At 39.7% G+C, this 13,872-nt stretch overlaps 1 protein-coding gene across 3 annotated transcripts in view; it reads right to left on the minus strand.

Annotated features, from left to right (window-relative positions):
• Positions 1-13,872, minus strand: part of Clcn5 (chloride voltage-gated channel 5) — a 201,622-nt gene that overhangs the window by 21,167 nt on the left and 166,583 nt on the right. For all 3 annotated transcript variants that reach the window (XM_042695261.1, XM_042695262.1, XM_042695263.1), the window contains 4 exons: positions 13,133-13,232; positions 8,460-8,647; positions 3,090-3,212; positions 1,470-1,676 (listed from right to left, as the gene is read on the minus strand). In XM_042695261.1, coding sequence (XP_042551195.1) covers positions 1,470-1,676; positions 3,090-3,212; positions 8,460-8,647; positions 13,133-13,232 — 618 coding nt within the window. The remainder of the gene's footprint in view (positions 1-1,469; positions 1,677-3,089; positions 3,213-8,459; positions 8,648-13,132; positions 13,233-13,872) is intronic.

The following is a 13,872-nucleotide window of genomic DNA, read 5'->3' on the forward strand; positions in this document are numbered from 1 at the left end:
GGGCTTGAGCTCAGGGCCTGCAACTCTACCACTAATGCTACAGCTTTACTTCCAACTGTTTTGGTAGTTTAGTGAAGATAAGAGTATCACAGAGGGCTGGGAAGGTGGCTCAGTGGTAGAGCGCTTGCCTTGCATGCCTGAGGCCCTGGGTTCGATTCCTCAGCACCACATAAGCAAAAAGAAAAAAGCCGGAAGTGGCGCTGTGGCTCCAGTGGTAGAGCGCTAGCCTTGAGCTGAAGAGCTGAGGGACAGCGCCCAGGCCCAGAGTTCAAGCCCCACAACCGGACCCCCCCCCCCCCAAAAAAAAAGAGTATCACAGACTTTCTTGCCTGGGCTGGCTTCAAATGGTGATTCTTATATCTCAATCTTCTAAGTAGTTAGGATTACAGGCCTGAGCCATCAGTGTCTACCTACAAACTTACTTTTTTCTGTCTGCCAGTCCTGATGCTTGATCTCAATCCTGGGCACTGTCCCTAAGCTTTTTTTCCCTCAAGTCTAGTGCCCTATCATTTGAGCCACAGCTCCCCCTCCAGCTTTTTGCTGGTTAATTATAGATAAGAGTCTAATGGACTTTCCTGCCTGGGCTGGCTTCAAACTGCAATCTTCATATATCAGCTTATTAAGTAGTTAGGATTATAGGCCTGAGCCACTGGTGCCTGGTTAAACTCACTTTAAAAAACAAAAGAAAACAAAACCCTGGCTTTTAAAGTAATAGTGTTCTTCTATCCCCAGCATTTTGTGTGTGCGTGAGTGCATGCATGTGAGTGTATGTGTATCTTTCTGTCTCATTCATTTTCTTTCTTGGCAGTACTGAGGTTTGAACTTGGATCCTTGAGCTTGCTAGGCAAGCACTCTACAACTTGAGCCTCTCCACTAGCAACCCCCCTTTTATGAATGTTATTTTCAAGATAGGGTCTCGCTTTATGCCCTAATTGACTGGGACTGTGATCCTCCTATTTGTGTTTCACCACATAGCTAAAATGTGTATGCCATCATACCCAGTCACTGTGCTTCTCCCATAGCTGGTAAGACAGGTGTGTGCCATCATGCTCAATCTTTGGTCAAAGTAGAGCCTCACAAACTTTTTCCCCTCATGCTGGCCATGAATTCTCTGATCTCTGCCTCCCAAGTAGGAGGGTCCATAAGCTTGAGCTACTGAACCAAGCTACTATCTCATTCATTTCGATATTTGCAAAATTATCCTATGGTATATGCAAAATAAGGTTTATTTGGCTAGCCCTATTGATGAACATTTGGGTTGCTTCAGACTTTCAGTCTACTGACAAAACAATGCACTAACTATCCCCAGACACCTGTGCACAAACATATGCTGTAGATCACTATAGTATTAACTACTCATTCGCACTCACATTGGTAGAATCCCCAAATTCTAACTCCTAAGATTTGATTATTTATGCTTTCACATACAAAAAAAACAACAACAACAACTAGTAAGACTATGTCATTACCTCTCTGCGCTTGGCTTCATTCTTACGGTATTTGTTGAAGCAGTGGCATAGGATGTTCCCACAGCAGCAAGCCACATGCACTAGGGGGCCCTCTTTGCCCAGGCTCAGGCCAGATGACACTGCCAGCACCAAGGTGATGGTTTTGATGACCAGGGTCCACTTACCCAAATAGCCTCTAATAATGAAGCCACTCAAGATAGTTTTTATCTGCAGGCCAAGCACAGAGATATTAAACATTAAAAGCAAGGCTTAAGAGCTTAAATCTGGACCTCATGACAGAAAGTGTAAATTTTGATAGAGTGAAAGTAAAAGATTTGACCTACAATGATCTCTACTTGGGAAGGATCTAGGAGCCCAAGAAAGCCAGAATTGTTTGTCAAGATGTGCATATCCTTTGGGGGGGGGGGAGTGGGGCATGTAATGATTGTGTGAGGATGTGTTGTACACCTGACAGTGTATAGATGGAGAAGTGGTGGCCCCTTTCTATGACGAATCACATTAGCTCACTATGACTTGTAATGAAAATACATGGACTACTAATATGTTGACCTATCCATTGTGCTTATATCTAACTAGTAGATTCTCCTTTTTACTCCTCTGTATATATTAGGAAAGGCTATTGATATACACTACCAAAAGAGGGCTATAGGAACTGGGAAAATAGCTTGTTTTTTCTGGAGGATCCCCCACAGGAAGGCCTACTGTTGAGACCTGAGAATGTTAATTTGAGGATATGAGGTAGCAACAATGGCATTTCTATAGCCCCAGATGCACAGAATTATGGGAGAGAATGCTGATTTCTATACAGCACAACATGCTCTTAAAGCAGTCAATTTTTTTGTCTAAGATCAGGACTCAAAAAATTATTTGCTGCTTTTACTCAATGGAAGGTGCCCTACCACCTAAGCAATCTCTCCAACCTCTAAAATAGTCATTTAATTATGGGGAAATGGGAAAATTGGTGATCCATGAAGCAATAGTCTGAGAGGACATGGTCAATGTTCCTGAAACAAACGGAAAGATCTAGTCTTGATTTCTTGCTTGAGAAATTTGTGACTATTACTTATTCAAGAAACAGAGAAGGGCAAAGGTCATCCTGGTAACTTACAATTGCAGTGGTTATAACTGCTATCAAGCAATCTAAATCAAAGGTAGTAAGAAATAGGGTTTCGCCACCATTACTTCCTTCTAATGTAAATCAGGTGGCCTAGGCTGAAAGGAGACTGCAAGAAAACCTAGAAAAGCCATAAGTGGCTTCAGGATCCCACTCTACTTCATAATCCCCAAATGGTGGTATATGCTGAAATTCACATTACAACATTTTAACCAAAAAGGATTCATCAAATTGTCACTATTTTTTGTGTCTGTCCTGGGGCTTGAACTCATGGCCTGGGTACTGCCCCTGCGCTTTTGTGCTCAAGGCTAGCACTCTACCACTTGAGCCACAAGCTTCACCTCTGGCTTATTTGGTAGTTTATTGTAGGTAAGGACTTTCCTGTCCCAGCTGGCTTCCAACTGTGATCCTTCACATCTCAGCCTCCTAGGTAGCTAGGATTACAGGCATGAACTACCTGCACCCAGCATATTGTTACTGTGTATAAGGTATTTTAACAGACTCACCTCAGGGATTCCAGAGCCACAGGCATAAGGTGCAAACACCTTGACAAGAGATACGGCAAGGAAGGCAAATAGAAGAGCCCAGAGGACATACATGAAATAATTCACTATGTAGGCAAAGGCTCCCTGGAATAGAGGAAAAGACAGAAGCTTGTTTTAGCCAAGGTTGCCTCAAGGAGATATATTACTCCTGTATGTATGGGTTTCCAGATCAGAAGGCCAAAAAGAAAAAGACAATATTAAATTGCTCAAATACTTCTTCCAGATTACCAGTAAAGCAACTACTGACACACTGACAGGACACTTGGTACTGTAAATGAGATAGTTTGTTCAACCTAGAGCACATTTACAACAGATTCTAAGAATGGACAACATAGAAAAGCAAACTGAAAATTCTGAAACGAAGGTCAGTTTTATTTTTATATGAGTGCTTTGATAGGTTTTGTAGTTCCAAACACATGATTCAATGTCAATTTTACCAAGAACTTTAGCCACCTCCATCACCCTTTTGTTTTGGAATGGCTGTATCTCAGCTACATTTGAAGAAAGACAAGCTCCAAAGTGTCTTGCATTCACTTTTGGCTACTACCTTGGTGTCAGATCTCACAGAAGATTATAAGGATGAAAAACAGTGAATGTTTTTCTTTGATTTTTTTTGTCCATGTTGACAATATACTTGATACTTTGTGGGATTTTTGTTTTGGTTCATTTTGGTTTCTGGTGCCTCATGTATACTAAAAGAATACTCCAGACTATGCTCCCAGCCCCAAGGTTTCAATACACATATAAAAAGTGAAATGATTTCCTATAGTCAAATAGATTTCTGTATCTTTTACCTTCCACAATTACCTTTCTTTGCACTGTTGTAATAGTACTTATAATCTAATCTCTTAGCAAATGTCAGTCTATAATTCTATGAACCACAGTCCTCGAGAGCTATGTTATATCACTAGATTTAGTCATCCTACCTAACTGCAATTTTGCCCCTTTCAACTACTTCTCCCTTTTCCTCCCTTTCCCTGCCCCTAGTCACCACTAGGCTACTACTCTCTTTATCCAACCATCTTCTAAGATTCTCTATATAATGATAACATCTTGGAGTTGTGCTACGACAGCCTTGGCAACAAGTGTGTAAGTAGAAAGCATCTCACTTTGATGATACCAGATTTTCCAAATAATAAAATGGCAATAACTATTTTCATCTGGACAAAATATACTTTTGAGATTAACATCCCTATGATAATAAAATCTTGCTAAAAGAAATCTAGTTTTGACCACTAAAAAGAATTCATTAGCCAGGCACTGGTGGCTTATGACTGTAATCCTGGTTACCCAGGAGGCTGAGATCTGAGGACCCTGGTTCTAATCCAGCCCAGTCAGGAAAGGCCCTGAGACGCATCTCCAATTAACCACCAGAAAACAGGAAGTAGCAATGTGGCTCAAAGTGGTGGAGTGTTAGCCTTGATTGAAAAAGCTCAGGGACAGCACCTAAGCCCTGAATTCAAGCCCCACACTGACAAAAAAAAATCATCAACATTAAAGGACTGGCAAATAGCCAGGCCTTACAAAACAGGAATTTTGGACACTAGGAAATTATACTTGCTGGTAGAAATATTAAGAATTGAAACTCATTTAAATTACATGGAATATAAAACTCAATAGACTTTTGACTCTTCAAAATATAAGACACCACTAAAACAATTTACAGACCTAGATAAGAAGAGCCAGAATGTTCAGATAATATTTTTTTCTGAGTCCTGTCTGTGAGACAGGTTTCCATGGTCTTAACTCTTCAAAGGAAAAGACAAAGGCTACCTCTTTGCCTTTCAAATGTTGTTTGGGAGCAAGATATTTCCAGAGATAGAAAACAAAAAGGAAAGGAAAGGGAGTAGAAGGGAAAGTAAAGGAAACTGGTCAGAGACAGAGATCCGTAGGCCAAATTCTTGGTAAAATGGCAATAACTATAAGGCTTCTTAAAATCTAGAGGAGCCAGATGCCAGTGGCTCAAACCTGTAATCCTAGCTACTCAGGAGGCTAAGATCTGAGGATCACAGTTCAATGCTAGCCTGAGCAGTAAAGTCCATGAGATTTCCATCTCTAATGAACCACCAGAAAACCAAAAGTGTTGCTGTGGCTCAAGTGGTAGAAAGCACTAGCCTGAATGAAAGAGTTCAGGGGCAGTGCCCAGGCCTAGAGTTCAAGTCCCACAACTGACCAAAAAAAAATCTAGATTTTTTTCCAGGGCAAGAAAATCTCTCTGTCTCTCTCTCTCTGTGTCTCTGTCTTTCTGTCTCTCTCTCTCTCTCCCCCTTCCTTGCTCTCTGCCTCACTCTCCATCTCTCTGTCTCTCTCTGCCTCACCCTCTGTCTTTCTCCCTCTCTTCATCCACCTCTTCATAAGTTCTAGGACATCTCAAACTTTTCTTCTTAAACTAGGAAAGTAAACATAGACATCAAGCAGGTAAAAGGTGGCAGCACCTGGGAACAGAGCTAAAAGAGATCTTTTAGCTGGGGGTTGAACTCAGGATCTGGGTACTGTCCCTTACCTTTTTTGCTCAAGGATGGCACTCTACCACTTAAGCCATAGCCCTACTTCTACATTTCTGGTGATTAATTGAAGATAAGAGTTTCATAAGCTTTCCTACTTGGGTTGGCTTCAATTCTTGATTCTAAGATCTCAGCTTCCTCAGTAGGATTACAGACATGAGCCTCCAGTGCCCTGTGATACTGTTGTTGTTTGTGTTTGTCCTTGGGCTTAAACTCAGGGCCTTGGCACTGTTCCTGAGTTTTTGTGCTCAAGGCTAGCACTCTACCACTTAGAGCATCAGCCCCATTTCTGGCTTTTTGGTAATTAATTGGATATAGAATCTCTACTTTCTTGTGCAGTCTGGCTTTGAACAAGGATCCCCAGATCTCAGCCTCCTGAGTAGCTAGTATTTCAAGGGTGAGCCACCAGCACCTGGCTGCTTTGTTTGTCTGTTCGTTAAGTGAAGTTACTTGGCTTGCTGAAGCCGAATGATCCAAAGGTTGAGGGCCAGCCTGGGTAACTCAGTGACATTCTGTCTCAAAATTAAAAAAAAAAAAAAACCAACCAGGTATTAGAAATATAGCTCAATGGTAGAGTACTTGTGTAGTATATGCAAAACTCTGTTCAATTTCCAACACCAAACAAAGGGAAACTTTACATTCCATTTTAAAATCCTTGTTTACATTTAAGTTTTGAAACACATTCCTTCCAAATAGGAAAAACAGATGCTCTGGAAAGGCACCTCATGTTCATTCTGTGGTTTCACCTGCCCTCTGACACACTGACCACATTCCAGTTTGAGAAGCACAGACCTAAGTCCTTGCAAACACACAGCAGTTATCTACCCCTTTAGTGAACCCTTTTTCTAAGTCAATATATACCTAAACCCTATTTCTGAGTCTTATCCTTTTCCTGTGGTTGATTGTATCACATACACATACATGGCCCCAACAACCACCAGTTGTTTGGGTACCATGGTCAGTAACAAAAATTAATTTCATATTCTCTTTTTAATTCACTCATAATTGTACATATATTTAATGTATATAATGTATAGTTATCAAACTTAAATAATTAGCATCTCTATCTCCTTAGAAATTGAACAGTTCTTTGTATTTGGAACCCTCTAACTCCTTTCTTCTAGGTCTCTATAAAATATATAAAAAGAGGATGTAGCTAAGTAGTATAGCACTTGCCTAGCATAAGTCAGGTCCTTAGTTTGATTCCCATCACCATACAAAAAAATAAAACATATAACCATTTGTAGTCAATTATAGTCATCCTATAGTGCTGCAAAACACTAGAGCTTATTCCTTCTCTCTGTGTTTTGGTACCCATTATCCAACCTCTCTGTACCCTTCTTTTCTTTCCCATTTTAGCCTCTAGTGGCCACTATTCTACTTTCAACTTTTAAGTGGCCAGCTTTAAAAATAGAATTGTATTCTACTTTTCTTTTTAAAAAAATAGATAAAATAAAATAAAATTTAAGCCAGGCATTGGTGTTTTATGCTTATAATCCTAGCTACATTGGAGGCTGAGATCTGAGTATTGTAGAAGTCTATGAAACTCATCTCCAATTAACCAGCAAGGAGGTGTGGCTCAAGTGGTAGAGTGCTGGCCTTGGGTGAAAAAGCTAAGTGAGAGCACAAGGCCCTGAGTTTAAGACCCATTACTGGCACAAAAATTTTTAAGTAAATATAAAATTAAAACTTTAAAGTATAAACATATTTCCTTACTTCATCAGCAGAATGCATACATAGGCAGCTAATAAAGTACCTGTTTTCATTTGTAGCAGTCAGAGTGGAAAAGGGAGCTGAGAATTTTTTGTTTGGTATACTTTCCATTTCAGTGAGAGAGATCTAGCATATAACAGAATGGTGAGAGAAAGGTAAGGAGGAGGGGAAGGAGGGAAAACCAAAGTTACTTTTGCATCAAAAAACATGCTAGCTTGACAATGAAAGTATTGATTTGATTACAAAATGGGAGTATGAGCAATTTTCTTCCTGGGTTTCTGGTTTTGTTTTTTTTTTTTTTGGTCAGCTGTGGGGCTTGAACTCTGGGCCTAGGTGCTGTCCCTCAGCTCTTCATCTTAAGGCGAGTGGCGAGTGCTCTACCACTTGAGCCAGAGTACCACTTCCAGTTTTCCGGTGGTTTATTGGAGATAAGAGTCTCACAGACTTTGCTGCCCAGGCTGGCTTTGAACCGTGATCCTCAGATCTCAGCCTCCTTAGTAGCTAGGATTACAGGCATGAACCACCAGTGCCCGGCTTGGGTTTCTGTTATTTCAACCTGGAATTATATTTTTTAGTTGCACAAGAGTTTGAAATCAAGTCCTGCTTACTTGGCAGGTGCTCTACCACTTAAACCATGCCCTCAGTCTTTTTTATATGTTATTTGTCAGATAGGGTCTTGCATTTTTTGCTTGGGGCTGGCCTCACCATTAGCCCTTGTGATACTTTTAAAAAGTATTCTAATGGAATGATCAGAGGAAAATCACTTTTGGTGTCTGTATAAAACATTTTAAATCCATTCCATCATCCCTTTTTAGAAATGCCATCTTACATGTTGGCTGTCACTGACATTTCTATTAAAATGATTAGGGAAGATAATTTATACTTTATAACAGCAAGCTTATTTAATACAAATCAAAATTTTAAGATAAGCAAGGAAACAGAGCTTGTATTTAAACCACAGAAAAGGTAGCTGGAATGGGTTATGCTTTTCCAGAGAAAATTTAATTCCTTAAATTTCATGATAAGAGAAGATTCTACAATTGCCATGAGTATAAGAAATGAGATAAATCTAAGCATAAAATTGAATAGTTCAGAAATGATCACTAGATGTTACCTCATCCGTGCTAATGATAAGCTGGGACCAGCTATTCCACTCTGGACATTTGTATCTGTCTTCAAAGGTGACATGATCAGAGTTCCAGCAACAGTGTTCATGGTTAAACCAGAATCCTCCGGTGCATATACCTTCTTTTAAGTCTGTCATCCAATGAGCAGAGATGTCTATCAGACCAGCTAAGGAACCTGATTTATGGGGAAGAAACAAAGGACAAAATGAAAGTCCATTTCTGAAACTCTGTTCTGTAGCTCTTTGATAATCCAAAAAATATTTCTCAGCAAAAATGCAGGGAAAGGAATGAAAATAACAAACATATATTTTCCTGTTCCATCTGCAACTTTGTTCTGTTAGCTTATTTGATTTTCATTTATTATCTCGTTACACTAGTAAGTATTTACTTTGCATATATGAGGGACTTAAGGGAAAGGCAAAAAAGGTAGGTGCAGGGGGCTACTAGATTCATTTTTAAACTAAATTGATATGGTGAGAACACTGCTTTGACTCTGAATTTATGAATACCATTCTGTAAAGACAATAAAGTTTATTCAAAATTATTTAACTCTCCCTATAGACACAACATTGAGAAAATATAAGCTCTCTGGCCTGAGCAATATTCTATGATATTTGAGATGGCTGGGAGGGGAGAAGAGCTAATGCAGCTGACAGGGCTAAAGGTTAAGCCTCCATAGGAGGATTTCAATACATGGACAAGGGAACTGGCACAATGGCAGGTTCCCTTGCAAGCTAAGGGAATGATATTTATAAAAGCACAAACTATGATGTTCATGGAAGGCTAGATGAAGCAGTAGACCTATTAAAGCCTCCTAAATCTAGAACACGAACATTCTGACTCTTTGCTTTGCTTTCCTTCTTTCTTCCTTCCTTCTTTCCTTTTCTCTGCACCCCTCCCCCTCTCTTTGTCTTGATCTGTGTGTCTCACTGCTAGGCTCACTGTCCCTTCGATTTTTGGATTAAGGCTAGTGTTCTTCCACTTAAGCCATAAAAGCACTTCCAGTTTTTTGTTTGTTTGTTTGTTTTCATGGTTGACTGGTGATAAGAATCTCCAGGAGTTTCTGGTGAAAGCTGACTTGCAAACTGTTATCTTTAGATCTCATCCTCCAGAGCAGCTAGGATTATAAGCATGAGCCACTAGCCCCCGGCTTCTGACATTCTCTTTGATATTTCTAAGAATGTGATTATTCACAGAATATTGATCAAATAAAATCATGAGAAAATAAGCACTGGCTGGGTACAGGTGTCTCATACTTGTAATCCAAGCTACTCAGGATGCCAAAATCTGAGAATTGAAGTTTGTAGCCTGGGCATTGTCCCTGAGCTCTTCAGCTCAAGGAGAGCATTCTACCACTTGACCCACAGCAACACTTCCAGTTTTCTAGTGTTTAATTGGAGATAAGAGTCTCACAAAGTTTCCTGCCCAGGCTGGCTTTGAACCACGATCCTCAGATCTCAGCCTCCTGAGTAGCTAGGATTACAAGTGTGAGCCACTGGCATCCACCCCGTTATATCCTCTTAGCCATCAAAAGAAGTAGAGCAGTGGCTCAAGTAGTAGAGCACTAGCCTTGAGCAAAAATCTCAGGAACAATGCTCAGGCTCTGAGTTCAAGCCCCAGGACACAAACAAACAAACAAAAAGCCCCACAAGGAACAGGGGGCATAAACAGCATAGTTACTAGACTACTAGTATTTGAGATTCTATTCTAGTGTTCTAGTCATTCCTGTTATTCAGATAAAGCAACTCTAGCACAGAAAAGTTAAATGACCCAGAATCATGCTTTAGGGAAATAGTAAAGACCTCATAAAATTCACAGCCCCTGAATTCCCAGACTGTTCCTGCATTTAGGCACACTGCTTCTATTGTTACTCTCCAATACTTAAAAACAAAATACTCTGTGTCTATGAGAGAAAGAAAAATATTCACTGACTCCCTAGTGACCAAAAATGTGCTAAAAACGTGAAGATATTCCACAAGGGGAGAGGCCATGTCCTGTGTGTTTTGGTAGGTACTATAAGCATTAGCACAGGTCAAATTCAGCCCATTGCCAGATACCGATTTTTGGCCACTCCTAGTTCCCAGGCTTTTCTCCTTCTCTTACTGAACTTACTGACTGGATTCAGAAAATTAGCTGGTTGTTTGATATAGTTTAGTTTGTTCTCTGTTTCACATGTGTGTTTCTTACTTTACACAACCTTGCTGCCTTCAGTCTTGCATTCTTTTCTATTTCTACCTTACCCAATTGCTCTTTCATCTCTGGCTACAAATTTTGTTATGTTTGTCCTGCTCCAAAGAATAAAATGTTACCCCTTGTCTTTGTGACCATTTCAAGTTTTTTGTTGTTTTGTGCTAGTACTGGTACTTGAACTCATAGTGTCTTAGATTTTCACAAGGCTGGCACTCTACCACTTGAGCCACACCTCCACTTCCTGCTTTTAGCTAGCTAATTGGCCATAAGAATTTCTAGGACTTTCCTACCTGGGCTGGCTTCAAATTATTATCCTTGGATTTCAGCCTCTTGGGTAGCTAAGATTACAGTTGTAACATTTCATATCACTTTAAGCTTTACTTCCTCTTCCCTCTGACTACCATAAGTTCTATACTCCCTGCCTTCCCTTGAAATCTGGCTACTAATATAGATCAGAGATGGATTTTCAAGGTAATTAATATACTCCTAACTGCTAGACTGTTCAACATTTTCTCTACCATCTTCCTTCTCCCTGGCCTCTTGTAATTTGGCATAATAAACTACCAAGTCCATTAGGTTAGTTCCAAACCTACTATGTTCTTGCTCCTAGAAGAGCCAGAGGGGTCAGCGCTCCATGATACCAGTTGGCAAACAATAGCCTAAGGTCCAAATCTTGTGTATCCCCTATATTTGACAATAAAGACAACCTTGTGGCAGACAGGCTTGTTTGTTTACCCATGGTCAATGGATGATTTTGTTCATATCAGGTGAATGGAATGGGTGCTGTATAGGTCGTGAACCCTAAAATATTTGCTGTCTGGTTCCTTTATAGAAAGAAGTTTGCCAAACCCTTCCCTGAACATTTTTTTTTTAACTAGGGATGGTTGAGACATTCCTGATTTTCTCTACCGTAAAGCTGCCTTATTTGCAGATTTATTACATGTGAGTTTGATTATGATCAAAAATAATAAATTTTTAAAAATCAAAGGAAATTTCAAAAATAAACTTTCATTTTTTATTGTTTTTTAATTTTCTTCTTCTGTCAGTCCTCAAGCTAACTCATAGCCTGGGTGCTGTGTCTGAGCTGTTTTGCTCAAAGTTAGTGCTCTACCCACATGAGCCACTGCTCTACTTCTGGCTTTTGGGGCAGTTAATTGGAGATAAGAGTTTTACAGACTTTCCTTTCTAAGCTAGTTTTGAATCACAATAATCAGATCTCAGCCCCCTGAGTAACTAGGATTATAGGCATGAGCTATCAGCACCTGGCATTTTTTTAGTGTTTTATTATCCTTAAATAGTTGTACAAAGGCACTCCCATTCAACATGTCAGTTTATTTTTTTAATAATAAACTTCTAAATTACCATGTGTACATTATGGAGCTCAGTGGATACAAAGGAGCTCATAGTCAGTACTGTGCTAGTTTCAGTTGTGTTTAAATGATCATGTAATCAGCTGTTTCCCCACCCTTAATTTTGTGAAAATCTGCCTCCCAAAAGCAAATGGTACCCCACCCCCCATAAAACTAAGGTAAAAAAATGTGCTTAACTGAAGTAATAAGGTAAAATTTGAGATTTGTCAAAAGGCAGCATAGCTTTGATAATGTTGGTGGCATATGTTATGAGAAAAATGAATCATTTATCTGCAGTACAACACTGAGCTCTATGTATCCCGAGTAAGTGCAGGTTTTCCTCAATAGTGTCTCTTTTTAACTGCTGATCTATAGATACCCAGGGTCTACTGTAGTCATTTTCTACTCCATGGCTCATAAATTATTGTCCTTAGGCAACAGCAATAGTAATTTTAATAACTGGACACTCTGTTAAGTGTCATATCTTATTTAACCTTTATACAAAACTTTCAAGATAGGTACTTCATTATTGAATTTCATGGATCAGTAAACTAAGGCCTCCAGACTTAAGAAGCTTGCCTAACTTCTGGATGCTGGTGGCTCACACCTGTAATTCTACCTAATCAGAAGGTGGAGATTTGAGGATTGAGGGTCCAAGCCAGTCCAGGCAGGAAAGTACATGAGACTCTTATCTCCAATTAACCCCTCAAAAGCCAGAAGTGGAGTTGTGGCTCAAGTGATAGAGCACTAGCCTTGAGCAAAAAAGTGCAGGGACACAGTACAGGCCCTAAGATTAAGCCTCAGGACTGTCACAAAAAATCCTTATTGGAGCCATCCACCAGAAGGACTCTTCTTCTAGAAAAATAATGCTAACTTCACCTTAAAACAAGCATGATATTTCATAGCACACAAAGGGGTTTAAATGCATTTTATTTATTTAAAGGATATGATACAGGTAGTATCACCCATTTATAGATGGGGACACTGAACTTCCAAAAGTCTCCCCAGCAATTCATTTCAGGTGGAAAAAATATGGCATTTCTTAGTGAATGACTCATGGGAAAGGCACACAACGATTTTTAGAGAATTGCTAAATTGAATCCTAACATAGTTTCCCATACCTGATAAAAGCCCAATAAGGAGCATCAACAGCCAGCCGGAAAAAGCATCACTCACACTGTGAATTAGGGCCCATGTCGACTCTTTGCTCTTATTGGTAATCTAGGAGAAAGTGAGAGAACATTGTTACACTCTACACACACCATTCTTTCATCTCAAAATTTCTCAGTAAAGAAATACAATGACAACTGGACACTGGTTGTTCATGCCTGTAATTCTAGCTACCCAGGAGGCTGACATTTGAGGGTCACAGTTTAAATCTAGCCCCTGCTGAGACTCTTGTCTCCAATTAAGCATCAAATAAAGCCAGAAGCAGAGCTTTAACTCTAGTGGTAATATGCTAGCCTTGAGCAAAAAAGCTGAGTTCAAGCCCCAGGACTGGCACCAAAACAAAGAAAAAAATACAATGAAAATTCACCAGGAAACAGAGTTACTTGTCATAAAATCTTTAGCTGAACCAGTTTTTATCATGAAATTTAAGGTCTCCTGAACTCTGCCAGTTCATCTACACTGCTGCAATACCCAAAAAATACCTTACTTAGAACATCTTCATTTAGTCACTAATTTTCTGTAGTCTCAACCTGTTTTGTTATTTGTCCCCAGTCACAGTAACAGTTGATTCACAGCAAATAGTTTGATTACTTTGTAAAGAATAAACAAACCTGGATTTATCTGAGTGATGAAAGTGGAAGTCCAGGTTTATTATCTTGGATCTGTGGTCTAGGTCATGCAAATTCTAGAC

Source organism: Dipodomys spectabilis, unplaced genomic scaffold (assembly GCF_019054845.1).
Source record: "Dipodomys spectabilis isolate Male_0828 unplaced genomic scaffold, ASM1905484v1 ptg000180l, whole genome shotgun sequence".
NCBI classification, from domain to species: domain Eukaryota; kingdom Metazoa; phylum Chordata; class Mammalia; order Rodentia; family Heteromyidae; genus Dipodomys; species Dipodomys spectabilis.